Source organism: Electrona antarctica, assembly GCF_951216825.1.
Source record: "Electrona antarctica genome assembly, chromosome: 5".
Lineage (NCBI taxonomy): Eukaryota > Metazoa > Chordata > Actinopteri > Myctophiformes > Myctophidae > Electrona > Electrona antarctica.
The window spans coordinates 58,955,707-58,981,757 of record NC_136810.1 but is presented as its reverse complement, the minus strand read 5'-3'; the positions used below and the strand labels follow the sequence as shown (position 1 = coordinate 58,981,757).

Sequence of the window (26,051 nt, the reverse complement as noted above, 5' to 3'; positions counted from 1 at the left end):
AAAAAAAGTTAAAAAAAAAAAAAGTTTAAAAAATATATATTTTTTAAAGTTTATATTAGAGTGTTCCTATTGGTGGTGTAAGTCCATAAACAAATTTTCAGGACTGTATCATGCTGCAAACAAGAGTTATAGCTGTGTAAAGGCCAGCCAATAGGAATACAGAGGGGCGGGGCTTAAGCAATTAATTAAGTACAGGGTGCTCCTATTGGTGGTCTAAGCCCATGGAGCAAATTGCAAGACTGTAGCATGCTGCAAGCAAAAGACAGTGTGTGTGTGTGTGTGTGTGTGTGTGTGTGTGTGTGTGTGTGTGTGTGTGTGTGTGTGTGTGTGTGTGTGTGTGTGTGTGTGTGTGTGTGTGTGTGTGTGTGTGTGTGTGCGTGGACGTGCATGTGCGTGCGTGCGTGCGTGCGTGCGTATGAATGCGTGTGTCTGTGACTGCACAAATAGCAGACCTACAAGCTCACAAGGTTTCGCAGAGCAACTCATTGAGATCTTGTAACTCTAATGTCAGCCCTGTAATTAAGCCCTTATATGTCTCAGCTGTGGGAGAGTAAAACAGTGCTTCACTATGACTGGGAGATTTCAATGGGCCTGAATAGGGAAAAACCTATGCCCGAACAAATTGCTCTATCGCAAAAAGTAAAAGTCGAATGCAAATATTTGTTTCACTTTGAGTGGCCTGAGACATTGAGGTACAACATGTGCGATGGTGGTGTTGGTACGATCGAAAATGTGGTTATAAGAGCGAGTTAAGAATTGTCTTCACGATACTTTCCTCGTAAGAATTATACAATGGAGGTCAATGGGCAGCTTGACTGTATTTGTGTCACTTAAAAGGCCGTAGTTCACATTCTGTATGTATCTGTGCTTTGGTGGTTACATTGTGTGAAAGAGGACATGTGTGGCTACAAAATGACCAAAGAACATCCATGTAAAGTGAATATTTTGCCCGGGACGACAATTTGTTTGGTAAATTTCCAAGGAAAGAATTTCAGTTTCCACACTCTACTCAAGGAGGCCCCACACTCTAAGGGGACACTGATTACGCAAAACGGCCTGCGATTGAACTGCGATTTCGGAAAAACCGTGTAACATATTCGAATACGGTTTGAACCACGAAAAAGTCCACAGTCGTGTGAGCTAGCTAAAGTTTAAATCACGTTTCTACGACAAAGTATGCCAGAGTAATGAGGGTGCAAAAGTGAGGTGGATTTAGAGATTGCATCCCATACATTGTCTATGAGAGAAACATTTTATAAATAAAGTTAAATATTTTAAAAAGTATAAACATTTTCAAAAAAACGTTTTCACCAATGAAAATTCAAAGATAGATGAACATTTTAAAGTTTGAATGGAGTTTCAAAGTGAAAGTATGACAGAGTAATAAGAGCACAAAAAAGTCAACTGTGAAAAATGGGACGTTTCTCCCATCGACTCTCATTATAAAGAATGTAAAAAAAAGTTTAAAAGTTTAAAAGTTAAAAAAGTATAAACAATTGTAAAAATAAAAATACAAGCATAAATAACTGCAGAGAGCTGAACAGTTTGAAGTTTGAACTAAATTTCTAGCATAAAGTGTGTGAAAGTAGTAGGAGGACGAAAAAAGGGCGGAAATTGGAATAAAGAAGTATAACTAGAAAGCAGTTCCTGTAGAAACTGCGTGGGCTCGCTAAAAACGCAATGTATAAAGTTATAGCTGTGTCTGTGGGACCAACCACCAAGTTTGAAACCTGGGGACCGGAGTACAAAAAGTTGTATAACAATTTGTAAAAAAAATAATATACCGTAAGCAGTAAAGTATGTGGAAGTAGTATGATGCCCAAAATGTGGCAGAATAAAGTAAGTAAAGTTATAACTGTGTCTACTAATGATTTGTAATGTATGAATAATGCTTTACAATGTATTATTGATTAATTAAGAAAAGGTAAAAAGAAAAAAATACAACATCAATGGATATGAAAGCATTAATGAGCAGAAATTGTATTAAATAGCATACGTTTACATGTAAAAAAAGGGTCAAATAGCATATAGGCCTATCTTTAAAAGCATAAACACAATGATTATTGACAATGGTCTAAGACTTTTCTTTCATTTTTGTGTTTTTAAGTTTTTTTAAGTTTTTGTTTTAAGTTTATTTTTTTTAAGTTTATTTTTTAAGTTCATTTGTTTTAAGTTTTTTTTAAGTATTTAAGTTTTTTTTAAGTTTTTCTTTAAATGTTTTTTTTAAGTTCTTTTTTAAAAGTTTTTTTTTCTTTTAAGTTTTTTTTAAGTTTTTCATTTTTAAGTTTTCTTTTTTAAGTTTTTTATTTTTAAGTTTTTAAAAAAAGTTTTTAAAAAAAAAAAGTTTTTAAAAAAAAAAGTTAAAAAAAAAAAAAAGTTAAAAAAAAAAAAGTTTAAAAAAAAAAAAAGTTTAAAAAAAAAAAGTTTAAAAAAAAAAAAGTTAAAAAAAAAAAAAAGTTTTTAATTAAAAAAAAAAAAATATTATAGTGTTCCTATTGGTGGTGTAAGTCCATAAACAAATTTTCAGGACTGTATCATGCTGCAAACAAAAGTTAGAGCTGTGTAAAGGCCAGCCAATGGGAAGACAGAAGGGCGGGGCTTAAGCAATTAATTAAGTACAGCGTGCTCCTATTGGTGGTCTAAGCCCATGGAGCAAATTGCAAGACTGTAGCATGCTGCAAGCAAAAGACAGGGTTTTTGTGTGTGTGTGTGTGTGTGTGTGTGTGTGTGTGTGTGTGTGTGTGTGTGTGTGTGTGTGTGTGTGTGTGTGTGTGTGTGTGTGTGTGTGTGTGTGTGTGTGTGCGTGTGTGTGTGTGTGTGCGTGCGTGTGCACGTGCGTGCGTGTGCGTGTGCATGCATGCGTGTGTCTGTGACTCTGTGTGTAGAGCCTAATTGCACAAATAGCAAATCTACAAGCTGCGTGCGTGCGTGCGTGCGTGCGTGCGTATGCATGCGTGTGTCTGTGACTGCACAAATAGCAGACTTACAAGCTCACAAGGTTTCGCAGAGCAACTCATTGAGATCTTGTAACTCTAATGTCAGCCCTGTAATTAAGCCCTTATATGTCTCAGCTGTGGGAGAGTAAAACAGTGCTTCACTATGACTGGGAGATTTCAATGGGCCTGAATAGGGAAAAACCTATGCCCGAACAAATTGCTCTATCGCAAAAAGTAAAAGTCGAATGCAAATATTGTTTTCACTTTGAGTGGCCTGAGCCATTGAGGTACAACATGTGCGATGGTGGTGTTGGTACGATCGAAAATGTGGTTATAAGAGCGAGTTAAGAATTGTCTTCACGATACTTTCCTCGTAAGAATTATACAATGGAGGTCAATGGGCAGCTTGACTGTATTTGTGTCACTTAAAAGGCCGTAGTTCACATTCTGTATGTATCTGTGCTTTGGTGGTTACATTGTGTGAAAGAGGACATGTGTGGCTACAAAATGACCAAAGAACATCCATGTAAAGTGAATATTTTGGCCGGGACGACAATTTGTTTGGTAAATTTCCAAGGAAAGAATTTCAGTTTCCACACTCTACTCAAGGAGGCCCCACACTCTAAGGGGACACTGATTACGCGAAACGGCCTGCGATTGAACTGCGATTTCGGAAAAACCGTGTAACATATTCGAATACGGTTTGAACCACGAAAAAGTCCACAGTCGTGTGAGCTAGCTAAAGTTTAAATCACGTTTCTACGACAAAGTATGCCAGAGTAATGAGGCTGCAAAAGTGAGGTTGATTTAGAGATAAAATCCCATACATTGTCTATGAGAGAAACATTTTATAAATAAAGTTAAATATTTTAAAAAGTATAAACTTTTTCAAAAAAACTTTTTCACCAATGAAAATTCAAAGATTGATGAACATTTTAAAGTTTGAATGGAGTTTCAAAGTGAAAGTATGACAGAGTAATAAGAGCACAAAAAAGTCAACTGTGAAAAATGGGACGTTTCTCCCATCGACTCTCATTATAAAGAATGTAAAAAAAAGTTTAAAAGTTTAAAAGTTAAAAAAGTATAAACAATTGTAAAAATAAAAATGCAAGCATAAATAACTGCAGAGAGCTGAACAGTTTGAAGTTTGAACTAAATTTCTAGCATAAAGTGTGTGAAAGTAGTAGGAGGACGAAAAAAGGGCGGAAATTGGAATAAAGAAGAAGTATAAATATAAACTGGCAATAACTAGTGTGTGCTCGCTGTTGCGAGCCCACAAATATAAACTGGCAATAACTAGTGTGTGCTCGCTGTTGCGAGCCCACAAATATAAACTGGCAATAACTAGTGTGTGCTCGCTGTTGCGAGCCCACAAATATAAACTGGCAATAACTAGTGTGTGCTCGCTGTTGCGAGCCCACAAATATAAACTGGCAATAACTAGTGTGTGCTCGCTGTTGCGAGCCCACAAATATAAACTGGCAATAACTAGTGTGTGCTCGCTGTTGCGAGCCCACAATAAATATAAACTGGCAATAACTAGTGTGTGCTCGCTGTTGCGAGCCCACAATAAAGTGTTACAATTACAATAGTCTGGTTGCCCTTTGGGCAACCACACTAATGAAGCTGACATGTTAACATTGTGTGTTTGTAACAGAATCCACCATGGGGACACTTAAGCAGCGCATGTTGGATACTCTGGATCATCTGCTTCACGATGAGTTTGACAGGTTCAAGTGGCATCTACAAGAGCCTGAAAATGTTGAAGGTCTCAAGCCGCTCACAAAGAGTGTTCTGGAGAACGCCAAGAGGACAGACACAGTGGACCTGATCGTGCAGAGCTACCCTGGTAGAGAAACTCAGATCATGCTGAATGTTCTGACAAAGATACACAGGATTGATCTAGTGGAGGGGTTTAAAACCACACCAACAGGTAGGTGAAGAGAGGATAGAGATTTTAAGTTTATAAATTAATACTAGAAAGGTCGCAATTTAAAAAAATTGCAAAGTGTGGTTGCCGCAGTGGCTTACATATGCCCCTCCCACTGATATTGCCAGCCAATTGCAATGTCGCGTCACCCCTGCGATCATGCGTAAGTAATTCGGAGGGGATTTATCCCCCCAAAAATCATGTTTTTGCGACAAACGGTTACATTTCTCGCATTTGCGGCGCCCCCTATGGATGAAAATAGAATTGCTTTTGGTACTTGGTTGATTGAACCACCCGCGACATGTGATTCAAATTTGGGATGGATTGGACATTTCGTTCGTGATTTATGGCATTTTTTGTGATATAGGCCCCTCCTACTAACTTCGGACGACGATTACGGCCGAACGATATGCACTACCAAAATTCTGCTAGTTGGTGTTTTAATCGGATGGGTCCAGAGATCATGTGTACCAATTTTTGTGAGATTTGGACAAAATCTGTAGGAGGAGGAGCAAAAAGTGTGTTTTGGAGAAAATTCAAAATGGCGGAAAATCTATCATGACGCAAATGGGCCTGGCCTATATGAGGAGATGCGTCATGACTCAAGGAAATCAGGGAAAAAATAATTTGGATTTTACAACCTACGGTTCAAGAGTTATAAGCCAAAATGTAAAGTGGGCTGTTATAGCGCCACCATGAGGCCGACCGATAACATTATAAGTTGATTAATTTTAGTAATTATTATGAACCTACCCTCCAAGTTTTGTAACTATAGTGCTTACAGTCTCTGAGGAAAAAATACTTGAATGTGACAAAATGCGAAAAATCGCATTTTCCCATTCATGTCAATGGGGAAATTCTATTCACTAATAAATTCATATCAATTAAACTATACAACATTTCTCTTAAAAAAATACAAGCACATCCTTCCCGATGAAGCCGGTCAATTTGACATATGGGTCAAGTGCGTACAGTCAAAACTGTGGGAGGAGTAGCATTTCAAAATAAAGGTTACTCCAGGTGAATAAAGTGTTCCAATTACAATAGTCTGGTTGCCCTTTAGGGCAACCACACTAATAATTCAGCATCTACAGCAGCAGAGCCATGAATATAATTACCAAGTCCACTCATTTGAGGACCACATTTATCATAGCATGCACTTACTGGTGTCCTCTGTTCTTTGGTTATTTAGAAATCCTTACTCCCCAACTACTCAAGTCTTTTCTGAAGAAGGAGGGACAGTATCTGATTGAGTGGAAACGACCTGAGGAAAACCCAGAAGAAACACCTCTGAACCAGGACTTCACAGAGGTCAATGTCACAGTGGTAGCTAGTGGAGAGGTCAACAAGGAACATGAGGTCAGCCAGATTGAAACTGTGTCCAGAAAAACATCCAGACCAGAAACACCAATCAAGTCTCTAGACATCACTAAACCTTTACCTGGGGAAGCTGAAATCAAAACAGTGCTGATGAAGGGAGTGGCTGGCTCTGGTAAAACAGCCTTAACTCAGAAGTATGCTCAGGACTGGGCAGATGACATAGCCAACCAGGATATCCTCTTCCTGTTCCCATTCACTTTCCGAGAGCTGAATGTCAAGCAGAAGGAGATGAAATACAGCTTGATGGAACTTCTTCGTGATTTTTTTGGTGAAATCAACAAGGCAGATATTTGCAGCGGAAAAGGGTCTAACGTTATGTTCATCCTCGATGGGCTGGATGAGTTTTGTACTCCTCTACGCCATCTATTCGAGAAAAGGGAGATCTGCACTGACGTAGAAAAGAAAATGTCAGTGGACATGCTGCTGACAAATCTCATCAAGGGAAACCTGCTTCCCAAAGCTCGCATCTGGATAACCACACGACCTGCAGCCGCCGATCAGATCCCTGCTAAGTATGTTGACAGGGTGACAGAGTTGAGAGGGTTCACTGACGACCAGAAGGAGGAGTACTTCAAGAAGAGAATCAGTGATGAGAACATGGCAAATAAAATCATCTCACACATCAAGACATCACGAATCCTCCACATCATGTGTCACATCCCAATCTTCTGTTGGATCATTGCTGGAGTTCTGAAGGACATTTTAATAAAAGGGACAGGAATGCTGCCAAAGACCCTGACCGAGATGTACATCCACTTCATGCTGGTTCAGTCCAAACAGAAAGAGACCAAGTATAACTGGAGTCAAGCTAAGAACACGCACGCCATTCTGTCAATGGGAAAACTGGCTTATAAACATCTGGAGAAAAGCAACCTGATCTTCAATGAAGCAGACCTGAAAGAGTGTGGCATTGATATCAACGATGCAGCAGTGTGCTCAGGCATGTTCATACAGACGTTTAAAGAGGTGCGTGGTGGGTTGCACAAGGACAAGGTGTTCAGCTTTGTCCATCTGAGCGTCCAGGAGTTTCTGGCTGCTCTTTACGTCTTTCACACATTCACCAACACTGGCGTCAATGTACTGTCAACCTCCAAGTGGTCAAAGCTGTTTAGACCACAGTTAAACAACTTCTACCAGAGTGCTGTAGACAAGGCCTTAAAGAGTCCAAATGGACACCTGGACTTGTTCCTCCGTTTCCTGCTGGGCCTCTCATCGGAGACCAATCAGACTCTCTTACAAAGACTGCTGGAACATACAGGAAATAGGTCACAGGCCAATCAGAAAACTGTCCAGTACATCAAGAAGAAAATCAGGAAGAATCTCTCTCCAGAGAGAACAATCAATCTGTTCCACTGTCTGAATGAGTTGGGTGATCATTCTCTAGAGGAGGAGATCCAACAGTACCTGACCTCAGGGAGTCTGTCCACTGTCTCTCCTGCTCAGTGGTCAGCTCTGGCCTTCATGTTGCTGTCATCAGGAAAGGAGCTGGACGTGTTTGACCTGAAGAAATACGGTTCCTCAGAAGAGGCTCTTCTGAGGCTGCTGCCAGTGGTCAAAGCCTCCAACAGAGCTCTGTAGGTTAACTGAAGACTGAATACACTTAAAATATGTCACAGTTCTATAGGAAATAACCACCATTTCAATGCTGTTTATACTTCCTTAATATATTATGTGATATTGGTTTTACAGGAAAAGAAAAAAGAGAATACAAACAGATTTTTACCACTGCTCTTTCTTCAGGCTGAGTGGCTGTAACCTCTCAGAGCGATGCTGTGTGGAGTTAGCATCAATGCTCAGCTCCAACTGCAGTCTAATAGAATTGGACATGAGCAACAACGATCTGCAGGTTTTGGACATAAAACATCTATGTTTTGGACTGAGGAGTCCACACTGTAAACTGGAGACCCTCAGGTTTGTATGCCTGACAATTATCCTGGCGTAACCACACATGGAGTTTGCCCTGATTCATTTATATACGAATATGATTACTGCAGTAGAACGATTAACAAGTAGAACCGAGCCTGGTACTTGCTTATACATACATACAGCGTGCGTGCGTGCGTACGTGCATGCGTGCGTGCGTGTGTTCCCCCTGGCAAGTCATGCATGCGTTTGTGTAGATGCTGAGTAAGCTGGATGAACCACAATGGATTCAAACCCCAGACTGTGATGGTGAACAGTTAATGTACCCCTCTGTCACCTGAGGGCCCAACAGAGCCCAATAACCTACTATAATAAATATGAACAGTTACTGTACCCCTCTGTCACCTGAGGGCCCAAAAGAGCCCAATAAACTACTATAATAAATATGAACAGTTACTGTACCCCTCTGTCACCTGAGGGCCCAACAGAGCCCAATAACCTACTATAATAAATATGAACAGTTACTGTACCCCTCTGTCACCTGAGGGCCCAACAGAGCCCAATAACCTACTATAATAAATATGAACAGTTACTGTACCCCTCTGTCACCTGAGGGCCCAACAGAGCCCAATAACCTACTATAATAAATATGAACAGTTACTTTCAAGCCTGTTTTCGCTGTTTTCTGCAAGACATTACTTAACCCATTTTGACCTGAGATCAGATTCTAAAAATGTCTTCTACATCCTGACAGTTTTCTGAAAAAGCTGTTTCTATGTCAGTCGTTCTTCAATTTTTCAAAATAGCAGACCTACAAACTTGTAGCACGCCACTTGTGGCGTGCGTGCGTGTGTGTGCGTGCACGTGCGTGCAGGTTGTCAGGCTGCATGCTCTCAAAGGAAGGTTGTTCTTATCTGGTCTCATTGATTTTTATCACTTCTCTTTCTTCAGGCTGAGTGGCTGTAACCTCTCAGAGCGATGCTGTGTGGAGTTGGCATCAATTCTCAGCTCCAACTGCAGTCTAATAGAATTGGACATGAGCAACAACGATCTGCAGGATTTGGTCATACAAAATCTGTGTCTTGGACTGAGGAGTCCACACTGTAAACTGGAGACCCTCAGGTTTGTATGCCTGACAATTATCCTGGTGTAACCACACATGGAGTTTGCCCTGATTCATTTATATACTTCGCGAAGATGATTACTTCTTAGCAGTAGAAGGATTAACAAGTAGAACCGAGCCTGGTACTTGCTTATACATACATACATACATACATACATACATACATACATACATACATACATACATACATACATACATACATACATACATACATACATACATACATACATACATACATACGTGCGTGCATGCGTGCCTGCGTGCGTGCGTTCCCCCTCACAAGTCATGCATTCGTGCTACTTAATCCTCCGCAGACATTTCTGTATTTGTACGACTGCTGTCACCTTACCTGCCAATGACTAGCACAGTGACAATGTCCGCTTCCCTCCCCCAAGCATGCACAGCTGTGTTTGTGTAGATGCTGAGTAAGCTGTATGAACCACAATGGATTCAAACCCCAGACTCTGTGATGGTGAATAGTTACTGTACCCCTCTGTCACCTGAGGGCCCAACAGAGCCCAATAACCTACTATAATAAATATGAACAGTTACTGTACCCCTCTGTCACCTGAGGGCCCAAAAGAGCCCAATAAACTACTATAATAAATATGAACAGTTACTGTACCCCTCTGTCACCTGAGGGCCCAACAGAGCCCAATAACCTACCATAATAAATATGAACAGTTACTGTACCCCTCTGTCACCTGAGGGCCCAACAGAGCCCAATAACCTACTATAATAAATATGAACAGTTACTGTACCCCTCTGTCACCTGAGGGCCCAACAGAGCCCAATAACCTACTATAATAAATATGAACAGTTACTGTACCCCTCTGTCACCTGAGGGCCCAACAGAGCCCAATAACCTACTATAATAAATATGAACAGTTACTTTCAAGCCTGTTTTCGCTGTTTTCTGCAAGACATTACTTAACCCATTTTCACCTGAGATCAGATTCTAAAAATGTCTTCTACATCCTGACAGTTTTCTGAAAAAGCTGTTTCTATGTCAGTCGTTCTTCGATTTTTCAAAATAGCAGACCTACAAGCTTGTAGCGCGCCACTCGGTGGCGTGCGTGCGTGTGTGTGCGTGCACGTGCGTGCAGGTTGTCAGGCTGCATGCTCTCAAAGGAAGGTTGTTCTTATCTGGTCTCATTGATTTTTATCACTTCTCTTTCTTCAGGCTGAGTGGCTGTAACCTCTCAGAGCGATGCTGTGTGGAGTTGGCATCAATTCTCAGCTCCAACTGCAGTCTAATAGAATTGGACATGAGCAACAACGATCTGCAGGATTTGGGCATACAAAATCTGTGTCTTGGACTGAGGAGTCCACACTGTAAACTGGAGACCCTCAGGTTTGTATGCCTGACAATTATCCTGGTGTAACCACACATGGAGTTTGCCCTGATTCATTTATATACTTCGCGAAGATGATTACTTCTTAGCAGTAGAAGGATTAACAAGTAGAACCGAGCCTGGTACTTGCTTATACATACATACATACATACATACATACATACATACATACATACATACATACATACATACATACATACATACATACATACATACATACATACATACATACATACATACATACATACATACATACATACATACATACATACATACGTGCGTGCATGCGTGCCTGCGTGCGTGCGTTCCCCCTCACAAGTCATGCATTCGTGCTACTTAATCCTCCGCAGACATTTCTGTATTTGTACGACTGCTGTCACCTTACCTGCCAATGACTAGCACAGTGACAATGTCCGCTTCCCTCCCCCAAGCATGCACAGCTGTGTTTGTGTAGATGCTGAGTAAGCTGTATGAACCACAATGGATTCAAACCCCAGACTCTGTGATGGTGAATAGTTACTGTACCCCTCTGTCACCTGAGGGCCCAACAGAGCCCAATAACCTACTATAATAAATATGAACAGTTACTGTACCCCTCTGTCACCTGAGGGCCCAAAAGAGCCCAATAAACTACTATAATAAATATGAACAGTTACTGTACCCCTCTGTCACCTGAGGGCCCAACAGAGCCCAATAACCTACCATAATAAATATGAACAGTTACTGTACCCCTCTGTCACCTGAGGGCCCAACAGAGCCCAATAACCTACTATAATAAATATGAACAGTTACTGTACCCCTCTGTCACCTGAGGGCCCAACAGAGCCCAATAACCTACTATAATAAATATGAACAGTTACTGTACCCCTCTGTCACCTGAGGGCCCAACAGAGCCCAATAACCTACTATAATAAATATGAACAGTTACTTTCAAGCCTGTTTTCGCTGTTTTCTGCAAGACATTACTTAACCCATTTTCACCTGAGATCAGATTCTAAAAATGTCTTCTACATCCTGACAGTTTTCTGAAAAAGCTGTTTCTATGTCAGTCGTTCTTCGATTTTTCAAAATAGCAGACCTACAAGCTTGTAGCGCGCCACTCGGTGGCGTGCGTGCGTGTGTGTGCGTGCACGTGCGTGCAGGTTGTCAGGCTGCATGCTCTCAAAGGAAGGTTGTTCTTATCTGGTCTCATTGATTTTTATCACTTCTCTTTCTTCAGGCTGAGTGGCTGTAACCTCTCAGAGCGATGCTGTGTGGAGTTGGCATCAATTCTCAGCTCCAACTGCAGTCTAATAGAATTGGACATGAGCAACAACGATCTGCAGGATTTGGGCATACAAAATCTGTGTCTTGGACTGAGGAGTCCACACTGTAAACTGGAGACCCTCAGGTTTGTATGCCTGACAATTATCCTGGTGTAACCACACATGGAGTTTGCCCTGATTCATTTATATACTTCGCGAAGATGATTACTTCTTAGCATTAAAACGATTAACAAGTAGAACCGAGCCTGGTACTTGCATATACATACATACATACATACATACATACATACATACATACATACATACATACATACATACATACATACATACATACATACATACATACATACATACATACATACATACATACATACATACATACATACATACATACATACATACATACATACATACATACATACATACGTGTGTTCCCCCTCAAGTCATGCATTCGTGCTGCTGCTCCACACACATTTCTGTATTTGTACGACTGCTGTCACCTTACCTGCCAGTGACTAGCACAGTGTAGACTAGTACAGACTAGTACAGGCTTTAGTTCCGACATACTATTGATCCGAAACCTCAATCCCTAACCTAACCATAACCGCAAGCACAGGAGCAGCGCATGTCAGACCATCACATTTTTGCATCGCATCGCATGTCCCCGCGCTTCGGACCTTTGGTGTGTCGGATCTGCGTGTGCACCCCGTGACAATGTTCGCTTCCCTCCCCCAAGCATGCACAGCTGTGTTTGTGTAGATGCTGAGTAAGCTGTCTGAACCACAATGGATTCAAACCCCAGACTCTGTGATGGTGAACAGTTAATGTTCCCCTCTGTCACCTGAGGGCCCAACAGAGCCCAATAACATACTATAATAAATATGAACAGTTACTGTACCCCTCTGTCACCTGAGGGCCCAACAGAGCCCAATAACCTACTATAATAAATATGAAACTAGTAATATTGTAGCACAAATCATTGCTAATTTTAAGGTATACAATCATAATCTGGGGACCTGAATGGTTATGTGTGACTATTTTTGATACAGAGACAGTCAATTGGTTAGGGTTAGGGTTAGGAGATGAGAAATGTATGTATTTATTTATTTATTTGTATCCAAAATGAGTTAATAGCACAGGCAAACTCTTCACATACTAGACTAGAGCATGTCTCAAATAAATGTCAGAGCTGAAATCGACATGTAAAAATGAAATAAATGCTTAAACATGTAGCTAGGTGTAATGTTAGAGACCACAGAAGTGAACATTTCAAGCCTGTTTTCGCTGTTTTCTGCAAGACATTACTTAAGCCATATCTCCAAAAATGGTGGGTCAAACTGTCAATTTGAAGCTATGATTCCCTGCTTTCATATGACATGAAAAAACGTGTGTGTGTGTGTGTGTGTGTGTGTGTGTGTGTGTGTGTGTGTGTGTGTGTGTGTGTGTGTGTGTGTGTGTGTGTGTGTGTGTGTGTGTGCGTGCGTGTGTGTGCGTGTGTGCAGGTTGTCAGCCTGCATGGTCTCAAAGGAAGGTTGTTCTTATCTGGTCTCAGCTCTGAGATCCAACTCCCACCTAAAAGTGTTGGACTTGAGCTACAATCACCCAGGAGACCAAGAGACGCTGCCCTCTGCTGGACAACTGAAGACTCTCAGGTATGGACAGACTTGATGCCAGTCAGTGTAAATGTGCCTAGTTGTTGTTTAAGCCATTTAGACCTGACACTAGATTCTAGTTTTCATAGTATTCAGAAAACCCTGTTTCTATGTCAGTGGTTCTCAAACTATTTCATGTCAAGGACCCCAAAAATGTTATGTATTTGGCCGCCGACCCCCATCTGAAAATATGTTGTTCCAGGGGACCCCCCCAGAAGCAAAGATTTTAACTTTCGTTCTGAAACAATATATATTCCAAATTTGCACCACATTTTCACAATTTTCAAAAATAGCAGATCTACAAGCTCGTAGCGCGGCACTCGTTGTCTGCTATTTTTCAACAGCTAATGTATAACATAATGCTTAAAACACCAAAAGGGGGCTGTATAGTAGCATTTAATGTTTAATAAATGCATAATTATCTATCATTATTGTTTCTATTATCTTATCTTTGTCTCTCCTTCACCCACAGTGACCACAGTGGAGAGTGCAGGCTGAGACCAGGTGTGAGGAAGTGTAAGTGTTTATTCTGTTCTATTCATTAAATCAAAGTAGCACAACATCCTGCTATGTATGAACAGCTCATATACAGCATGTCACTTTCACTTAACATAACTGTAATGTGTTTATATTAACCAAAACATGCATTATATTTCCTGGGGTTTATTACTAAACACAATGTAGATTTGGGTGAACTCTGCCTACCTATGGTGTCCACATATAGGATTCTAGAAATATACACTAAGTACCTACTGTGCGTCTCAAAGCTTTCAGCACTTCCTCTCTGAATGTAAACTCCCTGGCCTGTAAGAGCACACCAAACAGAAGTGATTTAGTTAAAGACAGCCTCTTTCTAATCAAACAACTGTTGATGTGGGCTTAAATAGTTAAAGGAACATTAACTATTAGTGAGCCATTTATTTAAGAGTCTCAACCACTTAAGAGGACCATATCAAATTAGCTCAAACTAGTGCTGGTTGTCTGGGCTAGACCCTGACGCAGTGGTGTCCGATTAGAACGTATCGGGGTTGCTGAAACTTTTAACACAACAATATCTTGGTTGTAAGGCCAGATATCGCTGAGAATATCTTGGTTGTAAGGCCAGATATCGCTGAGAATATCTTGGTTGTAAGGCCAGATATCGCTGAGGATATCTTGGTTGTAAGGCCAGATATCGCCGAGGATATCTGGGTTGTAAGGCCAGAAATAAGTGAGGATATCTGGGTTGTAAGGCCAGATATCGCTGAGGATATCTGGGATGTAAGGCCAGATGTCCTGTCTCGTACGGAAGGTGACGGAGTCTCTCGTAGCAAATGCTGCTAGCTCCCCTAAACTTCTAAACTTCCCCTAAACTTATGTATACTTATACTGATTCTACTTATATAAGGTTCTTACTGGGTGCGTGTCATGATGACGATGCCAAACGTGTATCCCCATATAATATGATGGTTTCTACATTAGCCTGATGTCAGTGCTGGATGACGCCGTCGTCCTCATATATGGAGCTCTAGGTGAAAGCCTCCGCTACAGCCACCCCTAAGACCTACGACGAATAGCCACAAAGCCAATTTACAAGCTCGCAACGTGTTGCATCATGACGCGTTGAGAGCTTGTATATCGGCTACTTTCACCGTCTTTGGACTTTTTTAAATACAGTTTATCAGTACAACCACTGGTTTGTTTACCTTAGGAGGTACAATACTCTTAAAGAGATCTAAACATAATATAAGCAATCAAATACTGAGTGAATTACTAATTTCAATTATGGTACATCTATTGATTTAAAACAAACAGCCTCCTTCTTAGTTCCACATGAACCCGTTTAGACCTGAGGATGATTCTACAAATGTCTTCTAAATCCTGACAGTTTTCTGAAAAACCCATGTTTCTGTCAGTCGTTCTCAAACATCTTCATGTCAAGGACCCCCAGAAATATATGTATTTGGCCCCCAACCCCCAGCTGGAAATATGTTGTTCCAGGGATCCCCCAGAAGCAAAGATATGAGTTAAAAATGTTCTGAAAGAATATATATTCAAAGATTTGCACCACATTTTCACGATATATAATTTCAAAAAGTATAACATAATGCATAAAACACCAAAAGGGGTTCCCGTCCTGAATGGGTTAAAACACAGACTATCTGAGGCTTTTATTTTGACAATGTCCATCAATAGCTTCCTGTCGGGGCACTGATAGCCGAGTGGTAAAGACACGTACCACATGGGCTCTGATTCCTGACCGGTCTGGGGTTCAATTCCTAATCTTGGTGACGGCTTCACTGCATGTCACTCCCCAACTCACCCCCTGTTTCCTGTCTCTGTCAGTTGTACTATCGAATAAAGGCAGAGAAGTCCCCAGAAATATAGAGACAAACTATTACAAATTCACTATTATTAAATGTTTTTATAGATGTATCTCTGTGTGTGCGTGCGTGCGTGCGTGCGTGCGTCCTCATGTTATTATAGGTCACACATTTAATAGGTGTGTGCGTGTGCGCGCGCGTGCATGCGTGAGTGCGTGTCTGTTTGTTGAAATATTTAGTTTTGAAGTCCACCGTCTGGGAATAGTGTTTAAACTGAGTGTTTATAGCTATCTAGCTATTGTATCTCGTGTTTGTTTATAGCAGACTGAGGAGTCTGCTATAAACACAACACTTGCACTTGCAGTTTGGGAAACTCCAAAGCAAACTCCACATGCCCCAACATTTTATTTACCTGCCATAGTGTCAACCCTTACCCCTGTGTCGGATCTGTGGTGACACTAGCATATTTGCCGATACCGATATGACCCGATATGACCAAATTAGGGCCGATCCGATACTTTTCCGATACAGTATCGGGACATCTCTACTAATAATACCCGCTGTCAACTTGTCATAGCACCCGTTTTAACTATCTGGCTGTGTCCCTTTTGTGCCCATACTGTATATGGAGATTTCTGTATCTGTCTGTCTGCCTCTGTCTGTCTGTCTGTGCCCGAAGAGTGCAAACTGACTGTGAAAAGTGGACTGGTTAAGTCAACCTGACAATCAATTGTCAGGTGTGGGGTTGCCATGGCAATCAATTGGTTGAGGCAGAGGCTGGAAATTGCACAGGTGAGGGGAGAGCCTGACCAGAGCCTTTTGTGGTGTTTCTGGACAACGGTGTGTCTCACAGACTGCATTACAAGAGCACACACACACACGCACGCACGCACGCACGCACGCACGCACGCACGCACGCACGCGCACGCACACATGCACGCGCACACACACGCACACGCACACGCACACAGACAAAGAAGTGGCACATTTATAGTTAGATTGTGCATTACATTCACACACATTCATACACCTTTACATAGATTGTGCATTACATTCACACAGACATTCACACACCTTTACATAGAGTGTGCATTACATTCACCCATTCACACACAGCGACTGTGGCTCAAGAGGTAGAGCAGGTCGTCCAATGATCCATGGGTCGGCGGTTCGAATCCCGGCTCCTCCTGTCTACATGTCGAAGTGTCCTTGGGCAAGACACTGAACCCCAAATGGCTCCCGATGTGCTGGTTTGTACCTTGCATGGCTTCCGCCGCAATCGGTGTATGTGTGTGAATGGGTGAGTAAAGCGCCTTGGATAAAGGCGCTATATAAATGCACCATTTACCATTTTACATTCACACACCTTTACATAGATTGTGCATTACATTCACCCATTCACATACCTTTACATAGATTGTGCATTACATTCACCCATTCACACACACATTCACACACCTTTACATAGATTGTGCATTACATTCACCCATTCACACACCTTTACATAGATTGTGCATTACATTCACCCATTCACACACACATTCACACACCTTTACATAGATTGTGCATTACATTCACCCATTCACACACACATTCATACACCAATAGTTGAGGATTAGGAAACCATGCAAGGCACCAACCTGCACATCTGGAGCAATTAGGGTTCAGAGTCTTGCTCAAGGACACTTTGACACTAACTCTGGGGGAGCCCGGGTTCGAACTAGGAACATTGCGGTTGCCATCCGGCCACTCTACCCCTGAGCCACTGCTGCCCCTGTGTGTGTGTGTGTGTGTGTGTGTGTGTGTGTGTGTGTGTGTGTGTGTGTGTGTGTGTGTGTGTGTGTGTGTGTGTGTGTGTGTGTGTGTGTGTGTGTGTGTGTGTGTGTGTGTGTTGAATTTGAAGTCGGTGGGTCAAACGGTTCTCGAGTTACGTGCATTACAACCGCACACACGCACACACGCACACACGCACACATGCACACACGCGCACAAACACACACACACACACACACACACACACACACACATACACACGGCACATTTATAGTTAGACTGTGCATTACATTCACACACATCCACACACCTTTACATAGATTGTGCATTACATTCACCCATTCACACACACATCCACACACCTTTACATGGATTGTGCATTACATTCACCCATTCACACACACATTCACACACCTTTACATAGATTGTGCATTACATCTACACACCTTTACATGGATTGTGCATTACATTCACCCATTCACACACACATCCACACACCTTTACATGGATTGTGCATTACATTACATTCACCCATTCACACAGACATTCACACACCTTTACATATATTGTGCATTACATTCACCCATTCACACACCTTTACATAGATTGTGCATTACATTCACCCATTCACACACACATCCACACACCTTTACATGGATTGTGCATTACATTCACCCATTCACACACACATTCACACACCTTTACATAGATTGTGCATTACATTCACCCATTCACACACACATCCACACACCTTTACATGGATTGTGCATTACATTCACCCATTCACACACACATTCACACACCTTTACATAGATTGTGCATTACATTCACCCATTCACACACACATCCACACACCTTTACATGGATTGTGCATTACATTCACCCATTCACACACACACACACACACACACACACACATACACCAATGGTTGAGGATTAGGAAACCATGCAAGGCACCAACCTGCACATCTGGAGCAATTAGGGTTCAGAGTCTTGCTCAAGGACACTTTGACACTAACTCTGGGGGAGCCCGGGTTCGAACTATAGGAACATTGTGGTTGCCATCTGGCCACTCTACCCCTGAGCCACTGGTGCCCCTGTGTGTGTGTGTGTGTGTGTGTGTGTGTGTGTGTGTGTGTGTGTGTGGGGTAGAGTGGCCAGATGGCAACCGCAATGTTCCTATATAAAAAAAAAGTTTCCCCATATCATATTTTTTGCTATGTGTGCGTATGTACAGAATTCAAACTGTAGCATTGATTATTGTCACGGACAGAAGTCATTATTTCCCTTTGCATATGCACCGGACTCGACCGGAGCGCACTCGCCTATTAGTTTGCATTGCATTCAGAACGCGCCCTTCATTAAAAACCAACTGCATCTGTGGCTCTCAGCGCGCGGTGTCCCACTATTGACTGGCTGAATTTGAAGTTTGAACTGCGCTGTGTCAGAGAAGTAACAGATAGAAGCGCGGAAACTTTATCCCCAAGCGATATCCCCCTCACCTCCTTGCTGGAAATAAAACGTCTGGCTTTCCGAGGCTACATCCGTGCTGACGCAATGACTGTCCTGTTTCTGGTTTAGCTTTACGCGTGGGGCACATCATATGAACCTCTCCGTCTCCGGTCAGTGCGGGTTGTTGTTTATTTACATGGCTCAGAAAATAGGTAACAAACTAACATGAGAACGTTATCGAGTTGGAGGAGGAGAAGGTTCACGTGGAAGGTAATGTAGATTGTATTCTGATGATGTGCCAAACTGCTGCTGGCTGCTGTGATGATAATATATAGACCTATGTCTTCTATATTGTGTTCTGAAGGTCGGGCTGACTGCCACTAGTGTTAATGTTATATTTTGTATTGCGTTCTCGGGCCGCTGCGCTGTGCTGCGCGCTGCTGCTGGCACTGTGTGCCAATGATGCCCCCTCTCATGTTGTGTTCTCTTTTCTGGTCTGTGTTGAGTTGATGTGGCAGCGGTGGCCGAACGGATAGCGGCGCGGTCTAGATACCGGAAGGTTCCCAGTTCGAATCAGCCGTCCGACACGTTAAAATTACCACCGCTGAAATGCCCTTGAACAAGGCATCAACCACTACGATGAAATGTGTTCTATGAGCAGGGCCTGGCTGGAAACAAGTTCTTGAGCTTAGCCCAGATACCCTGGGTAAATATAGATTTCATTTCATTTCATTTCATTTCATCCAACTATTGCAACTTCAACGGGGGAGAGAGAGAGAGAGTCGCGTTAGAGAGAGAGAGAGAGAGAGAGAGAGAGAGAGAGAGAGAGAGAGAGGAGAGAGAGAGAGAGAGAGAGAGAAGGGGGGTCACGTTAGCAACAGGCTAAGCTCACAGCATATCGGTACGTTCGTTCTATAAAGGGTAGATCCGCCACCGTTTGGGGGGCTGCTGAGCCCCTAAACGGTAGCGATCTACCCTTTAATAGAACAAACGTACGGGTACATTCGTTGCATGAAGCGTAGATCTGCGAGCTCTCAGGCTGGGGCAGCCCTCACTTCCCCCTCCGAGTCAGCGGCCGCATGGTCTAAAGTGCCTGCCCAATTTGAGGCTTTTTTATTCCTTTTCTCTTCCCCGTGGCCGGCGGCCCAACAAACTGTTCGCGACCGGGCCGTGAGCCTCTACGCGGCCCACGGGGGACGCGCGACGCACACACTGTTTAGTATTTACTATTATAGTTTTATGTTTTGATAATCAGCGCTTTGCCATATAGATGATACATACTGTGCCATATTGGAGAGGCCACTGTGTGTGTGCGGCTGTGCGCAGTGCTTTGTTTGACATGCTCCGTATTTGAGCGCGTGCACCTCCACCAGCCCCTGTTACAAGATCTACAAGCTCACACTGCATAGATCTGATATTTTTTAAATAGTGGTTTCTGAACAATTTGAACCCCAATGTGTTGCGATCTGAGCTTGTAGATCGAGTGCCTTCATTATTATTGATGTGTGTGTGTGTGTGTGTGTGTGTGTGTGTGTGTGTGTGTGTGTGTGTGTGTGTGTGTGTGTGTGTGTGTGTGTGTGTGTGTGTGTGCGTGCATGATTGTATGTGCGTACATAGTGAGTGTACATCCATCACCATGTGCTGTGAACTTGTAGATCTTATTGTTGTTGTTGTTGTTGTTGTTGTTGTTATTATTAACCAGATATATTCAAGGTAATTATACAGCAGCTGAACATCATACAGAAAATGGCAGATCTACAAGCTCACAACGCACCGCAATGCATTGTGAGCTTGTAGATCTGCCATTTTCAATACTATTTGAAGCAGTGCTCATAGTGGTTAATAAGTTCAATGTTGTATATTATTATGAAGTTGTATGTGATTGTAAAGTGGTGTTGTGTTGTGTGTTGTTCTCTCATCAGATGTGTGTGAACTCACACTGGATCCAAACACAGCATACAGATACCTCTCTCTGTCTGAGAACTACAGGAAGGTGACGGTGGGAAAGGATCAGCACTATCCAGATCACCCAGACAGATTTACCTTCTGGCCACAGGTTCTGTGTAGAGAGACTCTGACTGGACGTTGTTACTCTGAGGTAGAGTGGAGTGGACGGGTTGATATATCAGGGACAACCAGAGAAATCAAGAGGAGAGGAGACGGTACTGACAGTAGGTTAGGAGACAACAACGTGTCCTGGAATCTGAGATGTAATGATAATGACAACAATTACTATGTCGTTCACAATGGGGTGGAGACTAAACTCTCTGTCCGTCCCTCTGACTCTGTCCTCGGTCTCCGTCGCTCCAACAGAGTAGCAGTGTACGTGGACTGCTCTGCTGGCACTCTGTCCTTCTACAAAGTGTCCTCTAACACACTGACACACCTTCACACCTTCCAGACCACTTCCACTGAACCACTCTGTGTTGGGTTCAACTGCTGCTGCTGGAGGTCTGGTTCCTCAGTGTCTCTGTGTCAGATCTAGGAGGAACAGTAACACCATGTGACCTGGATGCACTCATGCACACACGCATGCACACACGCACACACACACACACAGCACACACAGCCCTGAATGACCATAACAGGTCTGTAACTCGGAGAGTGATCTGACCTCATCAAACCCTGTACACTCAAGACACGCTCCATATGTGGCCAGTACAGAATTCACTCCATATGTTGATCTGACCCCCACCATGCCAAAGCGCCAGCTCTCGCCCAGCAGTCTGCTGTCACCCAGGAGGATGCATTATTATTAATATTATAACTCAACCTTAATTGAATTCACACTTCCAGCATGATCAGATGATCCTGATCAGAAGCAAGACCATCAGTTCAACACAGACAAATGGATGATAGTGATTCATCAAAGTCCTTTAGTTTATCAGACAGTGGATGGATTTGTTTTTACACCCTGATACCCCGACCAGGACAGGCTTCAGACGCCCCTCCATAGGAGACCAGTGTTGTTTTTGATTTTAGTTTTAGTCACCCGGAATGTTTTAGTGTTAGTCTCGTTTTAGTCGACTAAATATCATAAGATTTTAGTCGGCTAAATCTACAGTTGATTTAGTCAACTAAAATGTATTTTGGCGGGCCTTGATGCCGTCATTTTTACACTTTCTGAAAATAGACGATCTACAAGCTCACAACGCGTCGCGTGCAGCGCGGTGCGTTGTGAGCTTGTAGATCTGCTATTTTCAGCATGCAACCTAGTGTAAAATGACTTATACTGGATCTCTTGTCCACTAGTCCCTTCCTCACATTTTAGTCTAGTTTTTATTTGTCGACGAAATTGTCAGTACATTTAGTCTTAGTTTTAGTCATAGCTTCGTTTTCATTTAGTTTTCATCAGTGGAAAAAAGGTAGTCGACGAACATTTTTCGTCTTAAGTTTTAGTCGAGGAAATCAACAGTGGATCTGAAGTCATTTGATTTGGCGTTAGGAACCCGTTGCTGTCCACCACAGGGCAGTGTTTATGCATAACCTCCCGCATTAAAGGCATATATCTCTGCTGTCTGAAGGAAACCCCAGAACTCCATCTTTGAGGTTTTTGATTTTTGTTCTCCATAAATCAGTGCTATTGAACACCCTTTACGTCTGTGTGTTGTTTCGAAAATATTGAACCAATGGAAAGTAGTAAAAAACGCATTGGACCCTCAAAATGTCTGCTAAAGCAACTAACTCCACCACCTCTCATGGAAGTAATTGACAATATATAACACCAACTTTGATGACGCTTTATTGCTTTGTTTTTAAAAAAATCACACCCGTGTGAACTGAGTGGTGTAAGGTATTATATAGCCTGATCAGCTCTGATCTGACGTAATGTCTGACGTAATGAAATCACACCCGGGTGAACTGGGTGACCGTAGCGACCATGCTCATTTTTTGGTACGAACAGACAGACAGACAGACAGACAGACAGACAGACAGACAGACACGTAAACTAACAAAGTTTACACCACTCAAATATAAGGTTTTCTTAATTTCCTGAAAAATGTATATTTTTAATTTCCTGAAAAATAAACATTTTGGAGTTATGAGGTTTCCTCCCGACAGCAGAGATATGCTCTAACGCTAACCACTACACTAGGACGGCCCGACCGTAGGTCACATTTACTGTGAAAACCTGCATCTCTGTGTGTTAGTCACGCCTCCATATATGGTCACGCCTCCTTACATCACACGTCACGAGGCGTGATGTCACGCCTCGTGACATCACGCCTCCATACATGGTCACGCCTTGTGACATCACACCTCCATACATGGTCATGCCTCGTGACATCACACCTCCATACATGGTCACGCCTCGTGACATCACACCTCCATACATGGTCATGCCTCGTGACATCACACCTCCATACATGGTCACGCCTCGTGACATCACACCTCCATACATGGTCATGCCTTGTGACATCACACCTCCATACATGGTCACGCCTCGTGACATGTCATGCCACCATATATGGCCATCTCTGAAGATCACAACCTCATCTAACCCTGGATAACCATAACCATAACCTGTCTGCTGCAGATAATTGATTTTATTCATGTTACTCAATGGAAGAGATTTCTTTCTTTCTTCCTTCCAGACAGTACTGTATCATACTGTGTAACCTTTTCAATGAAAAGTTATTTTTGCTATAAATATTTCACTGCATGTTTCCAATAACCATTCTATGTGGGGGGTTTTTGTTTGTTTTTTGGAACTTCTCTAAACTCTATTTTGAACCAGACTGTCTGCCTGACACACCAGAATTATATTAAATTAAATTCAGATTGTTGACGTCCCTATTTCCTTGTCTTTATTCTAAGCCATTGGCGCACAGCTCCACTATTCCTAACGATAGTTGAAGCCCAGTGGCCATACATTTCACACAAGCGTCTTAAGTTTCTTCTTCTCAGATATTTGGGCTTGCAGCTGCGGTCACACTTGTTGACCGCACTTGTTGTGAACATTTTGTAGTGGCTCTCTGAAGTCTATAGGCTCTTGTGTACATTCACCAATATTGTGTATTATGCATACTTGGAAGTATTGTGATGCCTTGCTTCAGACCCTGCCCTTTTACCCGTTTGTAAAACAATCACCCTTTCCAGACCACGAATGCAGCATTTACTATGTGGCACTCCTTTCCATGCCATGCCGGAAGGCAGCATTCAGGAGAATTGCTTTTGAAATCCATGTCGTTACACCGCATCTCCACTAGCTAAAGAGTGCTGGGTTGCGCCCCGAAAATAGCTGATCTACAAGCTCTCAATAGCTCTCAATAGTTCGCTATTGTTGTCCAAAAGTGCCCCCTTACAGGATTTTAGCCCCTGTCCCTCTAACACTCTGCACTCTGCTCAGACTCTAAATCTGATCTGGAGCAGCTAGACAGGGATTGGTGATTTCACACTGGTCAGCTCATCTCGTTTCAAAAGGCACATGACCCATTCAATATCAACATTTACTTCTTTGAGCGGGGTCCGCACGTAATTCCGACTGAGCATTAGTCTGTGTCATATCCTCTCCAGTTGACATGATTTCATTACAAATATGTCAATACATCAATAATTAAGACTTGCATTATTTTGTAGTAAAAACATTATATTTGTTTAATTGTATTCAAGTGGGACGGTTTGTGACACTTAGAGTACATTTATATTATTATACGTTTATTATTATTATTATTATTAGGTCATAAGAGTTAGCTGACCTAACACAGAAAAGGAGACTCTAAATCTGATCTGGAGCAGCTAGACAGGGATTGGTGACACTGGTCAGCTCATCTCGTTTCAAAAGGCACATTTACTTCTTTGAGCGGGATCCGCACGTAATTCCGTGGACATTAGTCCATGTCAGACATGCGCTGCTCCTGTGCTTGCGGTTATGGTTAGTTTAGGGTTTGAGGTAGTTTGTCGTTTGTCGGACCATGAATGACTAGTCTGAACTCTGAACTAAGTACTGCACCCCTTTGAGCTGCTTGGAATCTGGCCTCAAATCCTAAGCCTTTGGCACCCTCTAGCTGTAGCAGCAAAACACATACAGTACTAGATAGAAAGATAGATGGATAGATAGATAGATGCTTTGCCCTGGCTTGCAGACGTTCATTTTGTACTAAGAAGCCATCAGGAATTCAGGTTACAAAGAAATCAGAACACAATAAATACACAATACATAGACAGATCACACAATGCATTGACAATACTACACAGCTCCTCTTACAGAGAGCATGATGGAATAGGCTACCAGTCACAGTTCAAGAGGCATCACAATACACATGTTATGCACAGAACAGAGATGGGGTCTGCTTGTTCACAAGTCCTGTACTTGTGGGGACAAATCATGTTCAAATGCTTTTTCAGGATTTCTGACTGACAGTATAGTGACCAACCGTTATTGAAAGTGACATTCACATGAATCACTAGTCGTTTCCACCCCCCTTCACAGCAAGACTATACTTTCAGGGATCATTTCTATGGTTTTCAACTTGAGAGATGAGTTTCTTTTTTTTAAAGATGTTTTTGGGTATTTTTGTCTTTGATAGATGACAGTACGGTCTGTAACTCTGAGTGTACAAATGTACAAATGCATTTGTACACTCTGAGTTACATTAACATGGATTTTACAATATAAATTGGGGGTCCCAGAGGTAGAAATGCCATTAAATGGGGTCCGTATAGACTAATGCATGTCAAACTTGAAGGGGTCCTTGAAATTAAACGAGTTGAGAATCACTGCTAGAGCCGTGAACATCTTCTCTTATGGGGGTCCGGATCCCTGGCATATATTTTCAAATGGGGGTCCGTGGGCTAATGAGTGTCCATTTGGGGGTCCTTGACATGAACATGTTTGGGAACCACTGTTATAGCCTAGGCTACAAAATAAATCACACCCGTGTGAAGTGAGGGGCGCTAATATATTAAAGTCTAACTAATGGTGATATAAAACAAACCTTAAACGCCATTAACAATAAAGAGACAATATGACGTAATGAGGCACATTATGACGTAAACAAAACAATGGCACACATTGT

General features: G+C 42.3%; 1 protein-coding gene across 1 annotated transcript; it reads left to right on the top strand.

Moving 5' to 3' along the window:
• Window positions 1-4,601: 4,601 nt before the first annotated feature.
• LOC306924074 (NACHT, LRR and PYD domains-containing protein 3-like) lies at window positions 4,602-21,517 on the top strand (the record flags this gene model as incomplete). The annotated part of the gene is made up of 10 exons (XM_079502415.1): window positions 4,602-4,869; window positions 6,059-7,820; window positions 7,987-8,157; window positions 9,061-9,231; window positions 10,416-10,586; window positions 11,807-11,972; window positions 12,612-12,672; window positions 13,405-13,504; window positions 13,977-14,020; window positions 20,955-21,517. 10 exons carry the CDS (start codon window positions 4,602-4,604, stop codon window positions 21,515-21,517), a joined length of 3,477 nt encoding a protein of 1,158 aa, XP_079358541.1.
• Window positions 21,518-26,051: the final 4,534 nt, after the last annotated feature.